Source organism: Colletotrichum scovillei (genome assembly GCF_011075155.1).
Source record: "Colletotrichum scovillei strain TJNH1 chromosome Unknown Contig00001, whole genome shotgun sequence".
Lineage (NCBI taxonomy): Eukaryota > Fungi > Ascomycota > Sordariomycetes > Glomerellales > Glomerellaceae > Colletotrichum > Colletotrichum scovillei.
This window is the reverse complement of record NW_023336259.1, coordinates 2254139-2269005: the sequence shown is the minus strand read 5'-3', so window position 1 is coordinate 2269005 and position 14867 is coordinate 2254139. Positions and strand designations below refer to the sequence as shown.

At 52.6% G+C, this 14867-nt stretch overlaps 3 protein-coding genes across 3 annotated transcripts; 1 reads left to right on the top strand and 2 right to left on the bottom strand.

Moving 5' to 3' along the window:
• The first annotated feature begins 71 nt into the window (after positions 1 to 71).
• Positions 72 to 1296, top strand: HER10_EVM0001292 (hydroxyisourate hydrolase). The gene has a single exon (XM_035471047.1). It carries the CDS (start codon positions 393 to 395, stop codon positions 951 to 953), a length of 561 nt encoding a protein of 186 aa, XP_035337974.1. The 5' UTR covers positions 72 to 392; the 3' UTR covers positions 954 to 1296.
• Positions 1297 to 1375: 79 nt separating this feature from the next.
• HER10_EVM0010203 (uncharacterized protein) lies at positions 1376 to 4772 on the bottom strand. The gene is made up of 3 exons (XM_035479671.1): positions 3875 to 4772; positions 2106 to 2198; positions 1376 to 2050 (listed from the first exon to the last, which is right to left on the bottom strand). The coding sequence occupies exons 1-3, from the start codon at positions 3891 to 3893 to the stop codon at positions 1665 to 1667; spliced, it is 498 nt and encodes a 165-aa protein (XP_035338818.1). The 5' UTR covers positions 3894 to 4772; the 3' UTR covers positions 1376 to 1664.
• Positions 4773 to 11457: 6685 nt separating this feature from the next.
• On the bottom strand, positions 11458 to 13447 carry HER10_EVM0010494 (vacuolar protein sorting-associated protein; the record flags this gene model as incomplete). The annotated part of the gene is made up of 1 exon (XM_035479951.1): positions 11458 to 13447. Exon 1 carries the CDS (start codon positions 13069 to 13071, stop codon positions 11458 to 11460), a length of 1614 nt encoding a protein of 537 aa, XP_035338843.1. The 5' UTR covers positions 13072 to 13447.
• Positions 13448 to 14867: the final 1420 nt, after the last annotated feature.

The following is a 14867-nucleotide window of genomic DNA, read 5'->3' as shown; positions in this document are numbered from 1 at the left end:
GAAAAAAACATGCTATAGCCGCCGCGACAGAACAAAAGCCGCCCGTGTTTCTTCCCAAACCGCCTGCATATCCCTTTTGTAAACTCCCTCTACTAATTTTGCTTGAAAAATCGGATTTTAGACCAGTAGTTGTAAGCCCGGTACTTCTTCACCTAGGACTCAGGTCCTACAAAGCGCCCCACTTCAACCAGGCAGGAGAGCCAAGCATTTCCGCCTTACACGCAGGCAGGCAGGGCGACTTTACCCCGCCATCCAGCGTGAGCCTCACCTCACTTCACCTCTCACCTCACTCAACCTATCACCACCACCACCACCATCACCACCACCACCTCACACTCATACTCACTCACCCAACTCAGCCCAACCTCCACCACAACCATCTCTAACTTCCCATGCCCCTACGAAGCAAACTAAACCTCGACCCTCACACCACCACAACGACATCCACAACCTCAACCTCAACCTCAACCGCCAAAATGGCCACCCAGACAAAAGACCGCATAACCTGCCACGTCCTAGACACATCAGCCGGAAAACCAGCCCGCAACGTCCGCGTCCAACTCTCCACCACCATCCCCTCCCCCGCCAACACCGTCACCTCCGGCTCGGCATCCCCCGGCGCCCCATCCGGCGGCATCCTCAAAGAATTCGAATCCACCACAGACGAAGACGGCCGCGTCAAATCCTGGCTCCCCTTCTCCTCCGCCACCTCGTCCGGCGAAGTCCCCGTCTACACCCTCGACGACGTCCTCGGCGAGATCGAGGCCGCCTCCGCTTCCACCGCGACATCCTCCCGCTGGACGCTCAAGTTCGACACGGCGTCCTACTTTGGCGGCGAGGACGAGACCTTCTTCCCTGAGGCCGTGGTGGTGTTCACGGTGAAGAGGGGTCAGCATTATCACGTTCCGTTGCTGTTGAGCCCGTATAGCTATACCACCTACCGGGGCAGCTAAAGCTTCTTGTCCGGATGTCAAGGGGATGACTTCGGGTTTGCAGAGGGGGATGAGATGAGGTGGGGCTGGTCTAGTATGAAGACTGTGAGTAAGATGAGTTCCATGTGGGTAGAGAGCCGAGAAGAGGGATTCGTATGATGGGCTAGTCATTGGTACGAGGGTCTGGCTTGCGGGTTCATGAGCTCGCTAGATTTTGCTTCGGAAATACCTCAATGACTAAGGGTAGCCTCACATGTCAAGAAAAATCAATGTCACCTTTGGCGGGTGGGGGCTCGATAATCACATCGAAGGGCAGAAGAAAGGGCCAAGTGAATAGTGCAAGAGACTTGCAACTAAACGATAGAATTACTATGTTTTAACGATAGTCTGTTCACCGTCGTAGGTTATTGTCCCTCGTGATGCAAATTTCCATCCGCCAGGACCCTCTGTGAAGGTGAAGATTCAGAGGACCAATATCCTCGATAACAATGCCCTGATGTCGTACCATCCCTATACTCCGTGTCCCAAATCCATTCCCAAAATCAAAATCCCAAGCCCGCCTTTGGTTGTGCCCAACCCCGTGTTGCGAGTCAAAAGAAAACTCCGCGCTTGCGCTGTGGTTTGTCTGTTTTACAAATTCTTTTTGGCCGTTTAATCGTGTGCGCGGTACATCGGGTCGATAGTTCGCCGCCTAGTTTCGTGACTCCTCATTTTCGTATCGCAGATGTGACTCTAAGGCTTCTTCCAGCCAAGCTTTCTAAACAGGCTGCCTTTGCGTCCATTGCTCTGAGCCGATGTGACGGGCGACAGGTCGCCACCGCTGTGGGAAAGCATGCTCTCGGCATCGTCTCTGCTCATGCGTCCCGCAGCCGGCAGACTAGACTGGCTGGTGTTGGACGGAACATCTGCATCGAGGATGGCAGCTTCGGCTTCGGCAAGGGCTTCGCTGCTGTAGAGCGCCTCCATTTGAGGAGTGATGCGTCCATGGCTGATGGTGCGTCTATGCTTTTGCAGGAAAGAACGTCGTGTGCGAGCTCGGTTTCCAGCGAGATCCTCCTGCGAGATGACTGCGTTGGGCGAAAGGTTGGCGTCGGGATGCGGGAGCGTAGTGTTGCGTTCTATGCTTCATTAGTATGTAAATCGTAAATCTTGTATATCATTCCAAACACTCACCTCCGTTGAAAGGCTCAGGGAAGCCAGTGTCTCGAAGACTAGCCTGGCTCTTGGTCGACGGACTTCGTGGTGTGTTGGTCATTGTGTGAGGCTCTGCGCGAAGATACGATCTTAGTTTACTGTGGGGGAACCGATGGTGGAAGATCGACGGTAATAAAGTGGTGGGAGGTCAGGTAGCGGTCGCAGCGGGGAGTTTTTTTGGGGCCAGTATTCAGTGGAATAGTAGCGTCGGGGGGTGGTGGTAAATAAGATGGGTAGAAGCCGGGGGGGCAAATAGTAGACCGCAGATGAGTGAGAGAGGCTGCTCCCTTTGTTGTGGGTAGGTAACAGAAAACTGTTGCAGAATAACTGGAAATCTGGATAATAGAGAGGAGGGAACAAAGAAGTTTTGGGAGACAGAAAGGTGAGAGGAAAATAGAACAGGGCGAGACGCCGTCGGGGTTTCTTTGCTGAGGCAGTTCGGTGATGAGTGTTGCCGTTTGATCCTTTAGCGTCTTGGGCAATTACGAATCCCCTCCCAAATAAGACGAGACCAGTTAATGAGACCAGAACGGCAAGGTCAGGAACGAGACGAGAGCAGCAGCAGCAGCAGTTATGAGCAAATGAGAATGCGAGACTCCGCACCGGTAATCCGCCTCTGGGCGTTCTCTTTTCGCTCAATAGTGTGAATGGAACACAGTAGCTGGAACTAACCGCGGGAATGGGGCCTCAGATGGGGAGGGGTGGGATAGTCACGGTATTTAGAGCAGGTTGCAGTCAGAAGAAGAGTAGCCACTGGCCTATGCTTTTTTGGCTCTTCTTGTTTTGCCGCATCTGGAAACACGTAACCGTCGTTCCGCCTCTTGGATTTCCTGTGCACGGCGGGTAACGAATGGCCCCGGTGTAGGAGACTTGGAGGGGATCCCTACGAGGTCTGACTTGCGTGCCCTGGTGTTTCTTGTTCGCTCTCGCTCCATTGCTGGGTGCTGCGCTGCGCTGTTCGCTCGCTCGGGCTCGGCCTTCCGCTTGCAAAGGCACAGTCGAGCGCAGCAGCAGCGATGGGATGACTGGGCCGCAGCAAAGCACAGCAATGCCAGCCAGTGACTAGGGGTGGCAGGGTTGTACGGCACGAGAGGCGGGGAAGAGCTAACAAATGTTCGAGGACATGCAGCCTTGGACATAGGAAGAAACGCAGAAGCCGGAGCACTAAACTCGCTCAGAGACACACTCACACCAGCGGTGAAGTTTGGACGGATACTTTTGGCTGGTTGTTTTGCTTGGTCTGCAGAAACACTTGAGCAGCAACTTGCAGTAGCCAGCAGCTTACAGCCAGCCAGCGGCAGCCTGGGATGACCTGCATGAGGGACTCGGGCACACCATGCGCACATGGAAGTCATGACGATTGGTGTTTGGCAGTGTCATGTTCCGAACTCTGATGGTGCCACACCATTCTCAGGCTTTCATGGAAAGTTACCGAGAAAAGATAGTCCCAACAAAAAAAAAACACCAACAAGTGGTGCAAGTGAAGAGAAAATGTAGAGTGGCCTGAAGGTGGAGGAGCCTCCGTTCTGCGAGAGAGCACGGGAATCCCGGCGGCGGAGGACAGTTTCCTCTCTTGAGCATCGTGGAATGACGAGTGGACGACAAGGGTTCCAAGCAAACGGAAGAGGGGACTGAGTGGGTTGAGGAAATGGAAAGAAAAGAAGAGGCGAGGAATGGAGATTGGTGTGCTTGGGGGACGGACAAGAAACTGAGAGACATGGCAAACATGGGAAAATGGCATGGCTTACCTTGGGCGACGAAGGCCATTGGTGCGATGTGTGCCGGTATTCCGCTCGGTTGGGAGCCAGAGCGTCAGCGGTGGAACCCTCTTGAGGAATAATCCTGTCTTGGGTAGGCGGTAGGACAGGCGGGGAGTCTGGGCAAGACAGCGCAGCGCAGCGGGACGGAGAGTTGAATCCGTGTTAACCAGGCGCTCAGCTGTCTGTGGTATGTTCTGGGCGGGTTGACTGGATGTCCCGATGAAATTGCTTTTGCGTCGAGTGGCAGAATCAGAATGACGAAGACGTCGAGGGGTCCAAAGTGGTCTCCACTGAACAAGCGCGCGGTAGGGGACACAAGCTGGGTATTGTGCCGAAGATGATGGTGAAGAAGAAAATCAAGACGCTGAGTACGGAGTAGTGACAAAAAGTATCGTCTTTGGTCCAAGTTTGTTATCGTCGAGAGTCGAAGCTGAAACGGCTTTGCGGGGATAGGTAGGATGAACGTGAGAAGGTATTCGCAGGTTGCAAGGTTCGAGAATAGGTGAAAAGCTTGGGTGTTATGGGATGTTGAGTCGAGGAGGTGTGTCTCGTCAGAGAAGAGGAAGATACGATGATCTCAGGAAAGTATCCTCAAGTTTGGAGGCGGGGATCTCGAGTCAAAATGTTGTGGTTTGCGTTGACTGTTGACGTGCGGTTCGTTATGCTGAAAGTGGGGAGGAGTGATGACATTCAAGTACGAAGTACAGGTAGAAGTTCAAGGAAGGGGCGTTGCAAGTGGTCAAGGTTGTTCTTTCCAAAGTTACGATGCGAACCGTGGACAGTGTCAACCTCGCGGGCAGGCGGCATCCCCGTTGTTTATATCGTCTAGTGCTATTGCCCTCCCTCCTTTGGACGGCAGTAACTTGGAGAGAAAGTTGGAAGGCCGCGACCGGTGAGGTCAGTTTTGTCAATCACTCTACTACCTTGTTGCATGTCTGAGAGCAGAAGAAGGGATTAGTTGACAGTGATTGACACCAGTGACCGAATTGATCACCAGCGTAGCATCTCAAAGAGGCGGCCCCCCGCCAGGTGTACCCGGCCGGTCGGTCATATCCGTCCCACGGGCTTGAAGAGGTACCCAGCCGCGCCTTTCCCAACCGGGAAAAGACATCCAGGGTTTAACGCCATTTAGCCCGTCGTAGTCGCTGTCCCAAACCCGCGATCCCCATCACATCGCAATATGGCACCTGTCCGGCAATTGTCTGTGACTTTTTTTTTTTTCTGTTGGTGTTTTTGCTGATGATTCTTTTTGAGCTATCGCCCGTGTGTTATTCTCGTCCACCAAGCTCTGACAACCATCTAGGGTGTCGACTCATGACATGCCCCAGCCTCTAGTAAGCAAGATGGAACAAGAAGCTTTCTTGCTACTGGCCCCAGTCAACTGCCACGATTGGCGTTAGGGACTCACTACTCGTGCAACACCAAAAACCTGTCCAAACGGAGTGGTCATCAAGAGTCAAAGCAAGAGCATCAGGAAGGAGAGAGGGTTGTTTTTGAGGGAACCAAAGCATCTCCCCTCAAGGCTCACCGTCTCCATACCTCATACACCGCAACCGAGAGTATCCAGGTCAATCGTCACTGTCCCCAGTGTCACCTCGTTTCCCACATCAATTAGCGTTCCGACGATCCAGCGATGCCAATCAAACCCCACGGTTGGGCGCTCACCCGATGTCTCGGTGTCTCATTGCCGGCTCCCTCACTGGCCTCCAGGGAGACGACTGACTCCTTTACTCACTAATCATCTCACTACTACTGCAAAGCAACATCGTGAGGCCAGCTAACAAGACACAGCTCCCCGTGACTTGTCGCTGACCGGCACACGGCACACGGCAGACCATGAGGTTAGCTAGCAATGCTAACTCAAGACTGACAAGTCGTCGACTTCCCAAGCCTCAACCGTCCACGTTTGTACTAGCTCTTGGCGCCGAGCTTGGCAAGCGGCGCAAGCCTACCCCGGCTCAGCCCAACGCGCAGCGTCGCAGAGCCTAGAGGGGGACCACACTCTAAATCCAACTATGCTTAGAACTCTCATTTACCGCTCCCCTTGTCCACAAAGCTGTATCGGTACTAGGCGATGAAGAGTCCCTTAGTGCGTGAGTATACACTACTCCGTACTCCCTATTCGTAGAGATCGGGCGCGTCTTATTTGAGGCTTTATTCGTTCTATCCGGAAGGTCTGTTGGCCCGCGGGTGCCATGCCCCATGGAAGAACATCAAGAACCCTTTTCTTGCCGTTTCTCCATGGGTCAACGTTGCCGGTATCCACCGCAATGGCACCCTTTCTTGCGCCTTCTTCTCTCAGCTGGAAAGGGGACCAGCAGTGCCCACAGCCAGGCAGTTTTCCCTCTCTCTCTCTCGCTGGAATCATTCGTAAGCATCCCTGCCCCTTCTGCGCCTACTATGGGCTATACCCCATTGGGACAGATCCCATCACTGTTGAGGACCGGAAGAAATATGCGGCGATGCGGCGGGCGGAGGTGGGGTACCTAGGTAAGGTATTCTGCATTCTCCCACCGGAAAGGACCCTGACGACCTGAATAAATTGGGTGGGGCATACGCCTTGCCCGTGATTGGCTACGGCGTAACATGCCTCGCGCCACACGTAGAGTGGATACTTGGAAACTGCGCAGTGATTCGTTGTCAGCCACAGTTGGGGACCATTCCGCGTTACGCGGCCTCCGATCTTGCTGTCTTTAGAGAGAGGAAGTTCAAGTTTCTTATCCAAGCTTCTGCCCACCAACCAAACTCTATGAACTATCCATCAGGGAAAGCCACAGACTTCTCGGCGTTCCGTCACTAGAGACCTTCCAAGCCTCTCCCAGGCGCCGAACACCCGAGCCGAAGACCGTTCGTGACCGTCTACCCATTCTCCACCACGCCGCCACTCCCTTCATGAATCTTCCAGCAGGACAAGCACCTCAAATGTCTCCAGCCAGCAGGCCCCACCCCGTGGTCATTCGTCTCCACAACGCACACGAATCCCGTCGCCGCCGCCGTCACCGTTTGCCCACTGCGAATCCCGCTGACCCTCGGCTTGATTTGAATCCTCTGATCGCTACCAATTCCGTGAACCGAATGCTAATCTGTTACTGGAAAACCTGGGGGAAAGGAAAGGGTTTTCAGGATATCTGGCATTCCGGTCCGCCAAATGGCATGTTCTTACAGTATGTGCGCAGTTCAGGGCGGCGAAAACGTGAAAGACAATGTGCAGATCACTGCCCAACATCCCACGAACCCAAACCTGAGTGACGGGCTCAACTGGAACGTTGACGTCTCTTGTTCCGTTCCCAATCGTATCGTGCCCGGGAGTATCCTATCTGCGCATGTCTCTTCTCCCAGGCATGATCTAGCATTCCCTACGCCCACAGCCATTCCCATTAATCGATTGCGTTCCTGAGATATCCACTTTTTCTTAACCACGATAAGCTACTGAGACAGATATCAAATAACCTCAGGTAGCGTTCCTCAAAACAAGAGCTGAGTCGAGCTGAGGCCAACCCGGTCTAGACCATGTTTGGATATCTAGGTTAAATGAGGATAGCTCGTGAACGATACAGTTCGGATGGCTTGACTCCCGTCGGGCAGTCATATCCAGTACTCTACGCACTGACACAATACTCTTGACTACTGCAGTCTTACAGAGGGCTCTTCTTCATCTCTCTCCAATGTCACTGCCCAGCCATCTAGGTAGCGTTAGCTTTTTGGCGTCTGCACGTGCGAAGAATAACTTGCAGCTGCGATTTGAAATGTTTGCTGTGCGCTCCTCTCGTACTTGGCTTAGTCTTCTTTCCCCGGCTTCGCCATATGCCGAGGCGGCCCGCTAGACGAGTCTAGACTGTGCTTTGAACTGTGGACAAGCAGATTTGAGATTGAGGCACCACGATGCCGTGTGGCACTTATTGAGGGACGCAAGACTTCCAGGCATGAGCATCGGGCCTCACGCAATAAGTGTGAAGCAATTGTCCTGAACGATGATGTATTAGTCGCGGCTCATGGCGGACATTGCAATTGGAGTCGACAGATATTCAACATTTCCAGGATGATTTTAGGAAAACACCAAGTATATTCGCCAGAATTCAATCTTCCACGTTTCCATGACACGGTGAATCCGATATAAAGTGGGCAATCTGGTGATTGCCGGCTCTCATTGCGACCCTAAATGCATTTTCCCCATTCTCATCTCTCAAAGTCACCATGTAGTCAATCTCGTCGCGCTCACACGTCTCGAAGAGAATTTTTACCACTGGCAACAGCCCATGTCTCGCGGCAATATGCAGAGCGTACTGGCCTTCCCAGTCGGGTTGTCGAAGCAGGCGCCGGCGATCAACTCCTGGATGGCTGAGAAGCGCTCTGACAATGTTCGAATTTCGGTATCCTACTGCTGTATTCAAAGGCGACCTGGAGGTTATTGAGACGCACTTGTCTACTTGAGCACCCAGCTCAAGTAGTTTGGCGACCATGTTCTCTGCTCCTAAGGAAATTGCGCGGACTAAAGGTGTCTTGGAGGTGGGCCCTTCTGAGAAATTGACGTTGCACTTCAGCTGCTTCACCAGAAGTTCGACAGTCTCCTCCCTATTTTGCTCGACTGCCTGGATCAATGCATTGCCGAGCATATCTTCTTTGTCCTCAAAGGACACGTTTGTGCCGTAGCAGGCTCGGCATCCTTGATGCATCAGCAGCAGATGCCTACACCCCTCGGCGGCTAGTAGACACACGAGACGCTTCTCGCCGGTTATCGAACCCCGAGCTGTAAACTTACTAAGATGACCGCGCCGGATCATGTTCTTGTAAGTCAAATAGACTATTTGCTTAGTAGGCCTGCTGCATTCTGTAAGAAACCTCGGGTAGACGAACCGCCTCTCTTGTAAAAGTTCATTACAATGACGAGCGTGTTCTAGATAGAAAGAGAAGACGTATTGGGTTATCTTTAAACTTTCTTTCGTTAATTGGTCGCGCTCCATATATTTCGTGCAAAGCTCAAAAATGCCAAAATGATGGGTGCTTGCGGTGGCATTTGGATCAAATGATTGCAGCCCGTCTTCGTCTACCAAAAGACGGTAGATCGATATGTGCGCCAACTGCACAATGTCAGTCCCAGTCGTGTCGTATTCTGATGGAACAACACTGATGAGGCTCTTCGACCAACGGGCCTATGTCTGATGCGAAGTCACCTTTCTTAAAACGCTCCAGCTCTTTTGCCCAAGTATCTGGGTAGATGAAGACGGAAGTAGCCTCCATCACTTCTTGGAGTGACAGAGCCTCTTTGGCAAAAGCCACAAGTTGAAGAAGAAAGTAGCTTGCTTTCCGTGTAGAATGCTGACGTTCATTGGCAAGACTCGTCAGAATCTCATAATAAAGATTCTTCAGATCTTTCGGGATATCACGGAGCTTTTTGAGAAACTCCTCCTCGACGACAAGGTTCGCTCCAGTCCATCTCTCAAACTCCCTGACAATCAATACGAGCCACATGAAATTGTGGTTGGCATTGAGCTTGAGATTGTCGATAAGTAGCGTACAGTTTTCCCCATTCACATTGTGAATTCTTTTGACTTTCTTTTGACTTTCTTTTGACTTTCTTTTGACTTTCTTTTGACTTTCTTTTGACTTTCTTTTGACTTTCTTTTGACTTTCTTTTGACTTTCTTTTGAAGGTACTGATCGATGTCTTCGCTGTTAAAATTCTCCATTTTGATTTGGAGGTCTTTTTGACAAGACTCCATCGGCGCGATTGACGACGCTGATGTAAGAGGGCGTTGAGATGCGCAAATCTTGAGTGGTATACGGCCATCCTTGACAACGTCTTCCAAGAATTCGAGTCCTGAAAAGCGACTGCGGTCTTCGGAATCCCATTCATCGAGAGCATCCAAGGATATGTAGACCCTCCGTATAGTAGTACTTGGATGAGAAGGCGGAGTGACTTCCTTCAACAGCTTCTGCAAGTCTTTTTGCAGTTCATGTCGAGCCCATGAATACCCAGGAGCGCCCCATCTAAGCTTGAACTCCTTAAGAACATGCATTGGAAAGTCCTGCGACCGAGAGATTGCTTGCCATAATGTGTTTTACACGTATCTGCTACCGAATTGCAATTTGGTTGATTGGCATTTGAATTTTCGTCGAAGAAGAATTTCCGCTACTCAACTTGCCAGTAGCAAGAAAGCCAAGAATTGCGCCATACAAGTACTAAGGGCTGCATATCATCTGCAACTGAATCGCTGGACTGGTGCAAACTGAGTCTCTGCATTCTCCGCAAATACTCAGTCGAATTTCTCATCGACTGTGTTGGAGAAAACGACGCAAAAGTCTGTCACAAGCTTAGGCGACCGCGCACCGTGGACGAAATACTCTTTGACCTACAAGATGGGAACGTGGACGGAATGATTTGTATCAAGGCTAGAGGAGTCCTCTGGCTAGTAGCAAGACATGCAAAGAAATGCGCTCTCGCACGGGATTTCTATTGCTGTCCCGACATAGGTGTTTATGGGTTCAGGGCTTGCCTCTGCGATCGCCATATCACTAAGGAGAAGCTAGAATGTATGACCAGCCAACATAGTCTGCTTCCACCGGATGGCTTTGATCAGAAATGTGGCGGATCACGAAGTCCTAGAGATGTTGAACGTCGGCAACAAATGGAGGTTGAGAGGGATGTTCCTCTCAATGACGAGGTGCTCGAAATGGAGAATCACCAGTATGTCTGTGAAAGTGAGTGAGGATGATCATGTATTTTCAATCTACCTTCTTAGAAACTTCATCGCCCATGGACTCTTAAGACGTGAAGAGGAAAGACATGATGCGGAGTATGGAACGGAATCGGAATCAACAGGAAGGGCAAATTTTGGCTTTCCTCCCCACCAGCATGCTGAAAAGATCTGGGCCCTACCAGTTACTTCATTCATTACAATTTAATGGCGAGATTTGCATCGCTTAGGTAGCATTACGATCTTGCGCAGTGTCCGATTCTTTCCTCATATTGGCAGCTTACTGTACTTTTGTTGAACGCTTATTGGTCCGGGTGTCCCAATTGGACCCAAGCTTAAACAGAAAATACATGGAGAGGGAGATGTTGTCACGATAGCCTCATTCCTGTTCAGTGTTCTTTCAGACACGCCTTTTCCACCTGCGCACCGAGCTACCACGTCTTAGTCTAGCCAGGTTTGTGTCAAGGATCCCATCACTAAGAATTTCATCTCCGTCTCACTGGCTACAAGAACCAAGCGTATTCCCGTTACTTCTCACGACCCTTCTAGCACCTGAACTCAAGTCAGAAAATGTCGCGAACCAAGCAAGACGCTTTGGGTCATCTCCAGTAGTAACCGGCTGTGTGGGCCAAGCCGTAATTGATATAAATCATGTTGGCATAACAAATAGTTTGGCGTGCTGAGTTGGCACCTAGGCTGGTGGGAGTTGGCGAGAACTTCAACTGACGGATGTTGTTGGGGAACGAAAGCAGACCGTACACATTAGCGGGGGATGCTCTGCTGCACGCCCTTGTCACGTACCCTGAGCATCAACATGCATGATTATGAAAATTCTTTGGGTCTTTATTCTTTTTATGCTATTACCAAGAAAAATCATCTAACTGTACCACGTCTGTCCGGGCTTTAAGCTATCCAGGATCCGGCAGCGGGTAGTAATGCAAAGCTTCTCACGATCGAGGCGCTTGAACTTTGGGCCCAACGGCCCGGAGACGTAGTGGTACTGCGCGAACAAGCGCCACTGGCGCATATCGGCCAAGCTGTAGAGCTTATCGCCCCAAGGGCCGGCGTAATGGAACCATGACGTCGGGGCGTCGGGGTTCTCGGCCGTGGGGAACAGACTGGTGGGGTTCTCCTTCCGGTGGCCGCTAGCCACGTCGACCTCGTCATCGAGGTCGTCGTCGAGGTCCTCGTCCAAATCCTGGACGTAGTCGTACCAGTAGGTGTAGGCATTCTTTGACGGGTCCCAGAGGGGTCCCTTGTCGGTCACGTCCTTGAGCATCTTGAAGGGCAGCACGTACGGGTGCTCGCCAGCCTGCGCGTACATGGCATGAGAGCCGACGGCGGAGTAGATGACGGGACGCTCGCCCCGCTTCTCGACGGCGTTGTACGTGTAAGCCTGGCCGCCCTCGTGTTCCGAGAAGAAGATGCCACGGGGCACGCCATTCTCGAAGCGCATCATGCAGTGCTCCCAATCGCCGACGTGGTTGCCGAAGCGGATGGTCAGGACCGTCTGACCGAGGTTGTACGAGTAAAAGAAGAACCAGAAAGCGTCGACGATGCCGGAGCCCTTGTCGACGAGGACGAGAACGGCCGGGGCCTTTGAGTAGCCTTCCTGATCGGGCTTGTGGGTTGGCGTGTCGGGAATGGGCTTCTGGCCCTGGTCTCGGCGGCGGTGCTGGAAGCCGGCGGTGCGGGCGGAGCCTTCTGGGAATTGTGGGTAGCGACGAGGGTCCGAGATGCGGTGAACGGGGTGATCGCGAGATACGTCGAACCACGTCGTATCCTCAGTGTCATGTCGCGGGTGTTCAGAGTCCCCAACTGGGCTGTCGGGCGCTTCGTCCTTGTCGCCGTCGTCCTCATCATCATTCCATGGCTCAGGAATGCCAACATGACTGTGCAGCCATTCGGGTCTCTGTTCGACGTCGTCATCGCTGGTGAGGTAGACCATGCCGTCCTCCTTGTTGAGCATGTGCAAATCCGATAAAATCAGGGAACGGTTCAACGCCTCTTTCTCCAAGTAGGGCGTCATGTGCCGAATGTGTTCCGCAATGTCGGCGGGCCAGAAGTTCTCGCCCGAGTAGAGGTGGACTAGCGGCGCATACTTGAGAACATAGTCGGGAATCTCCTTCAACACCTTCCTCCTCTCTTCCTTGTCGTCCCGCGGCGAGCGCTTCTTGGGTGCCGTCTCCCATCCAGAATGGCGTCCATCCAGAGACCTAAGCTCCAACCGCAAATCACCGGCGTCGGAGTCGTTCTTGTAAGGGAAGAGAGAAGCTGGGTCCCATGAGAGATGATGAACGCCGCAGAGACTCAGCCAACGGCAGGCCTGACGGTCGAGCCAGTACGGGCTGCTGCTGACCCATTTCTTATCCTCGCGCTGCTTGGCCGGGTCTGGCGGGTTTGGATTGAGGTAGCGGGGTAGGAACCATGCGAGGAACGACACCGACACCAGGAAGGCGAGGAAGATGGTGAAGCGGCGTAGATAATACATCGGATAAGTTCGTTGGTGGCTCCAGGCCTCGCAGGATAGGAATTGGGTTCGTGAGAATAACAAAAGAGCCTCAAAAGGGTGCCGGTATAAAATAGGGTGCCGAGATCGATTGGTAATAAGCTATTCGCAGTTATGGAGGCTGAGTGATGGTTCGGAGGGGCTTCGGGATGCCGGCACGTCTTGCGAAAGCCAGCGGGGTCTCGCACAGCATCACCAAGTGTACATGTAGGGTGTAGTCTACTATTGAGATGTCGAAGGAGGGAGGTGCGAGCGGATATGCATGGCCGGTCGGACGCTGAGGCCCCTTGGTCAAGTGTTTTGTGTTGTTGGACAGAGAAAGTTTGTTAGGCGCAAGTGTGTGAAGGGAAAAAGAGTTGAGCAGTGCAAGTAAGAAGGAAGCTTTGGGTTGGGGTTTGGGACGGAACCTAGCGGTATGCGGTCAGCGGTATGCGCGGGCGGCGGACGGCGAGAGAGACAGCGGCAGCAACCCGCAGGAAGCAGGGAAGCAAGGGCCATCAATCATCAGGGACGTACGGTTACTTGGTGCTGGATTCGGCCATGAACCTGGACGTGGGAGGACGGCAGACGGGAGGGGATTGGAGGGGGGTGCGGATGGATGTTCCACTACTGGCTGGGTCTGTCTCTGATGCAGCCCGCCACCCGACCAAGGGATCTGGATTTCTTTCTTTGAATCCTTTTCTGTATCCGTACAGAGTACCTTGCAACGGGGGCACTAGCTAGATATTGGTACACTTCCTGACTAGAGCAGAGATACATGCATTATCTACCATGATCGCCCGGATGAGGCAGGTATCTCTCTGCCTATTCTCCAAAGAAAGAGGAAGGGAGTGGCACCAAGGTTCCAGGTACCTCATGCAGGCAGCAGACCGGGAGGGTTCAGCGATCTGCGGGACCAACCAGATCCCTGCAGATTCCCACGAGGAGTAAAGCTCCAGTTCCGCACGCTGCTGACTCTCCACCGCCCTGCCTTTACTCGCGCCTTGTCTTTAACTCTTGATGTGTCCGTACGCAATACCTTAGTGTACACCATACCGTCGCCTCTACCTATGTCGCTAGATGACCAAAGTACGGCAAGCAGCCGATCCCTGTAGCCACCCATTCATCACGAGTCGTCTTGCTGTGTATCCTTCAGTAAAAGTCGCTCCCTGTCCCCATGTGAGCTGGCAGTGGGCGGGTGGGCTTCCTGAGTGACGTGCCGGGATGACTTTGCAGACACAGGGCTCAATAACCATCTGCCGAAACCCGTGAGCTATTATGTAAGTAGTAGGAAACACTCCATTCTGAGGCTTTTCTGGCATGCCTATTTTCCCCGTTTTGAAAGGAAGGCAATCTTTCTAGAAGTATTCCCAACTAATCTCCGATTTTCCCGCTGACTACACTGCCGGCATCAGTATCCGTACCTAGCGGCCAACAGTTTTCAGCCCATGTAATTCTCACGAGGCGGACAATACTTCCATAGTTCGTAAACCAGTGCTGATGTCGCAGGATTCTTTTGGATGATCATAGTTCATCAGCTCTAGGTTTAGCCGTGCTCGCACTGCTGCCGAGGCCACACTACGGCCCTGTACGAGTCTCCCCGGGACCTCTCGTCAGCCTGACCACATCATGCCTCCATGCATGTCTCTCCCGAAATTCCATGTGCCTGCCCAGGAGAGCCCGGCACCGGAGGAGGGGCCCTACCACAGTAGAGCCTCGCAACGGCTGTCACATAGTTTCACCGTCTCATCCGAGGCTTCGCCCTATCTGGGCTCCATCTTCAATCATCTTTACCAACA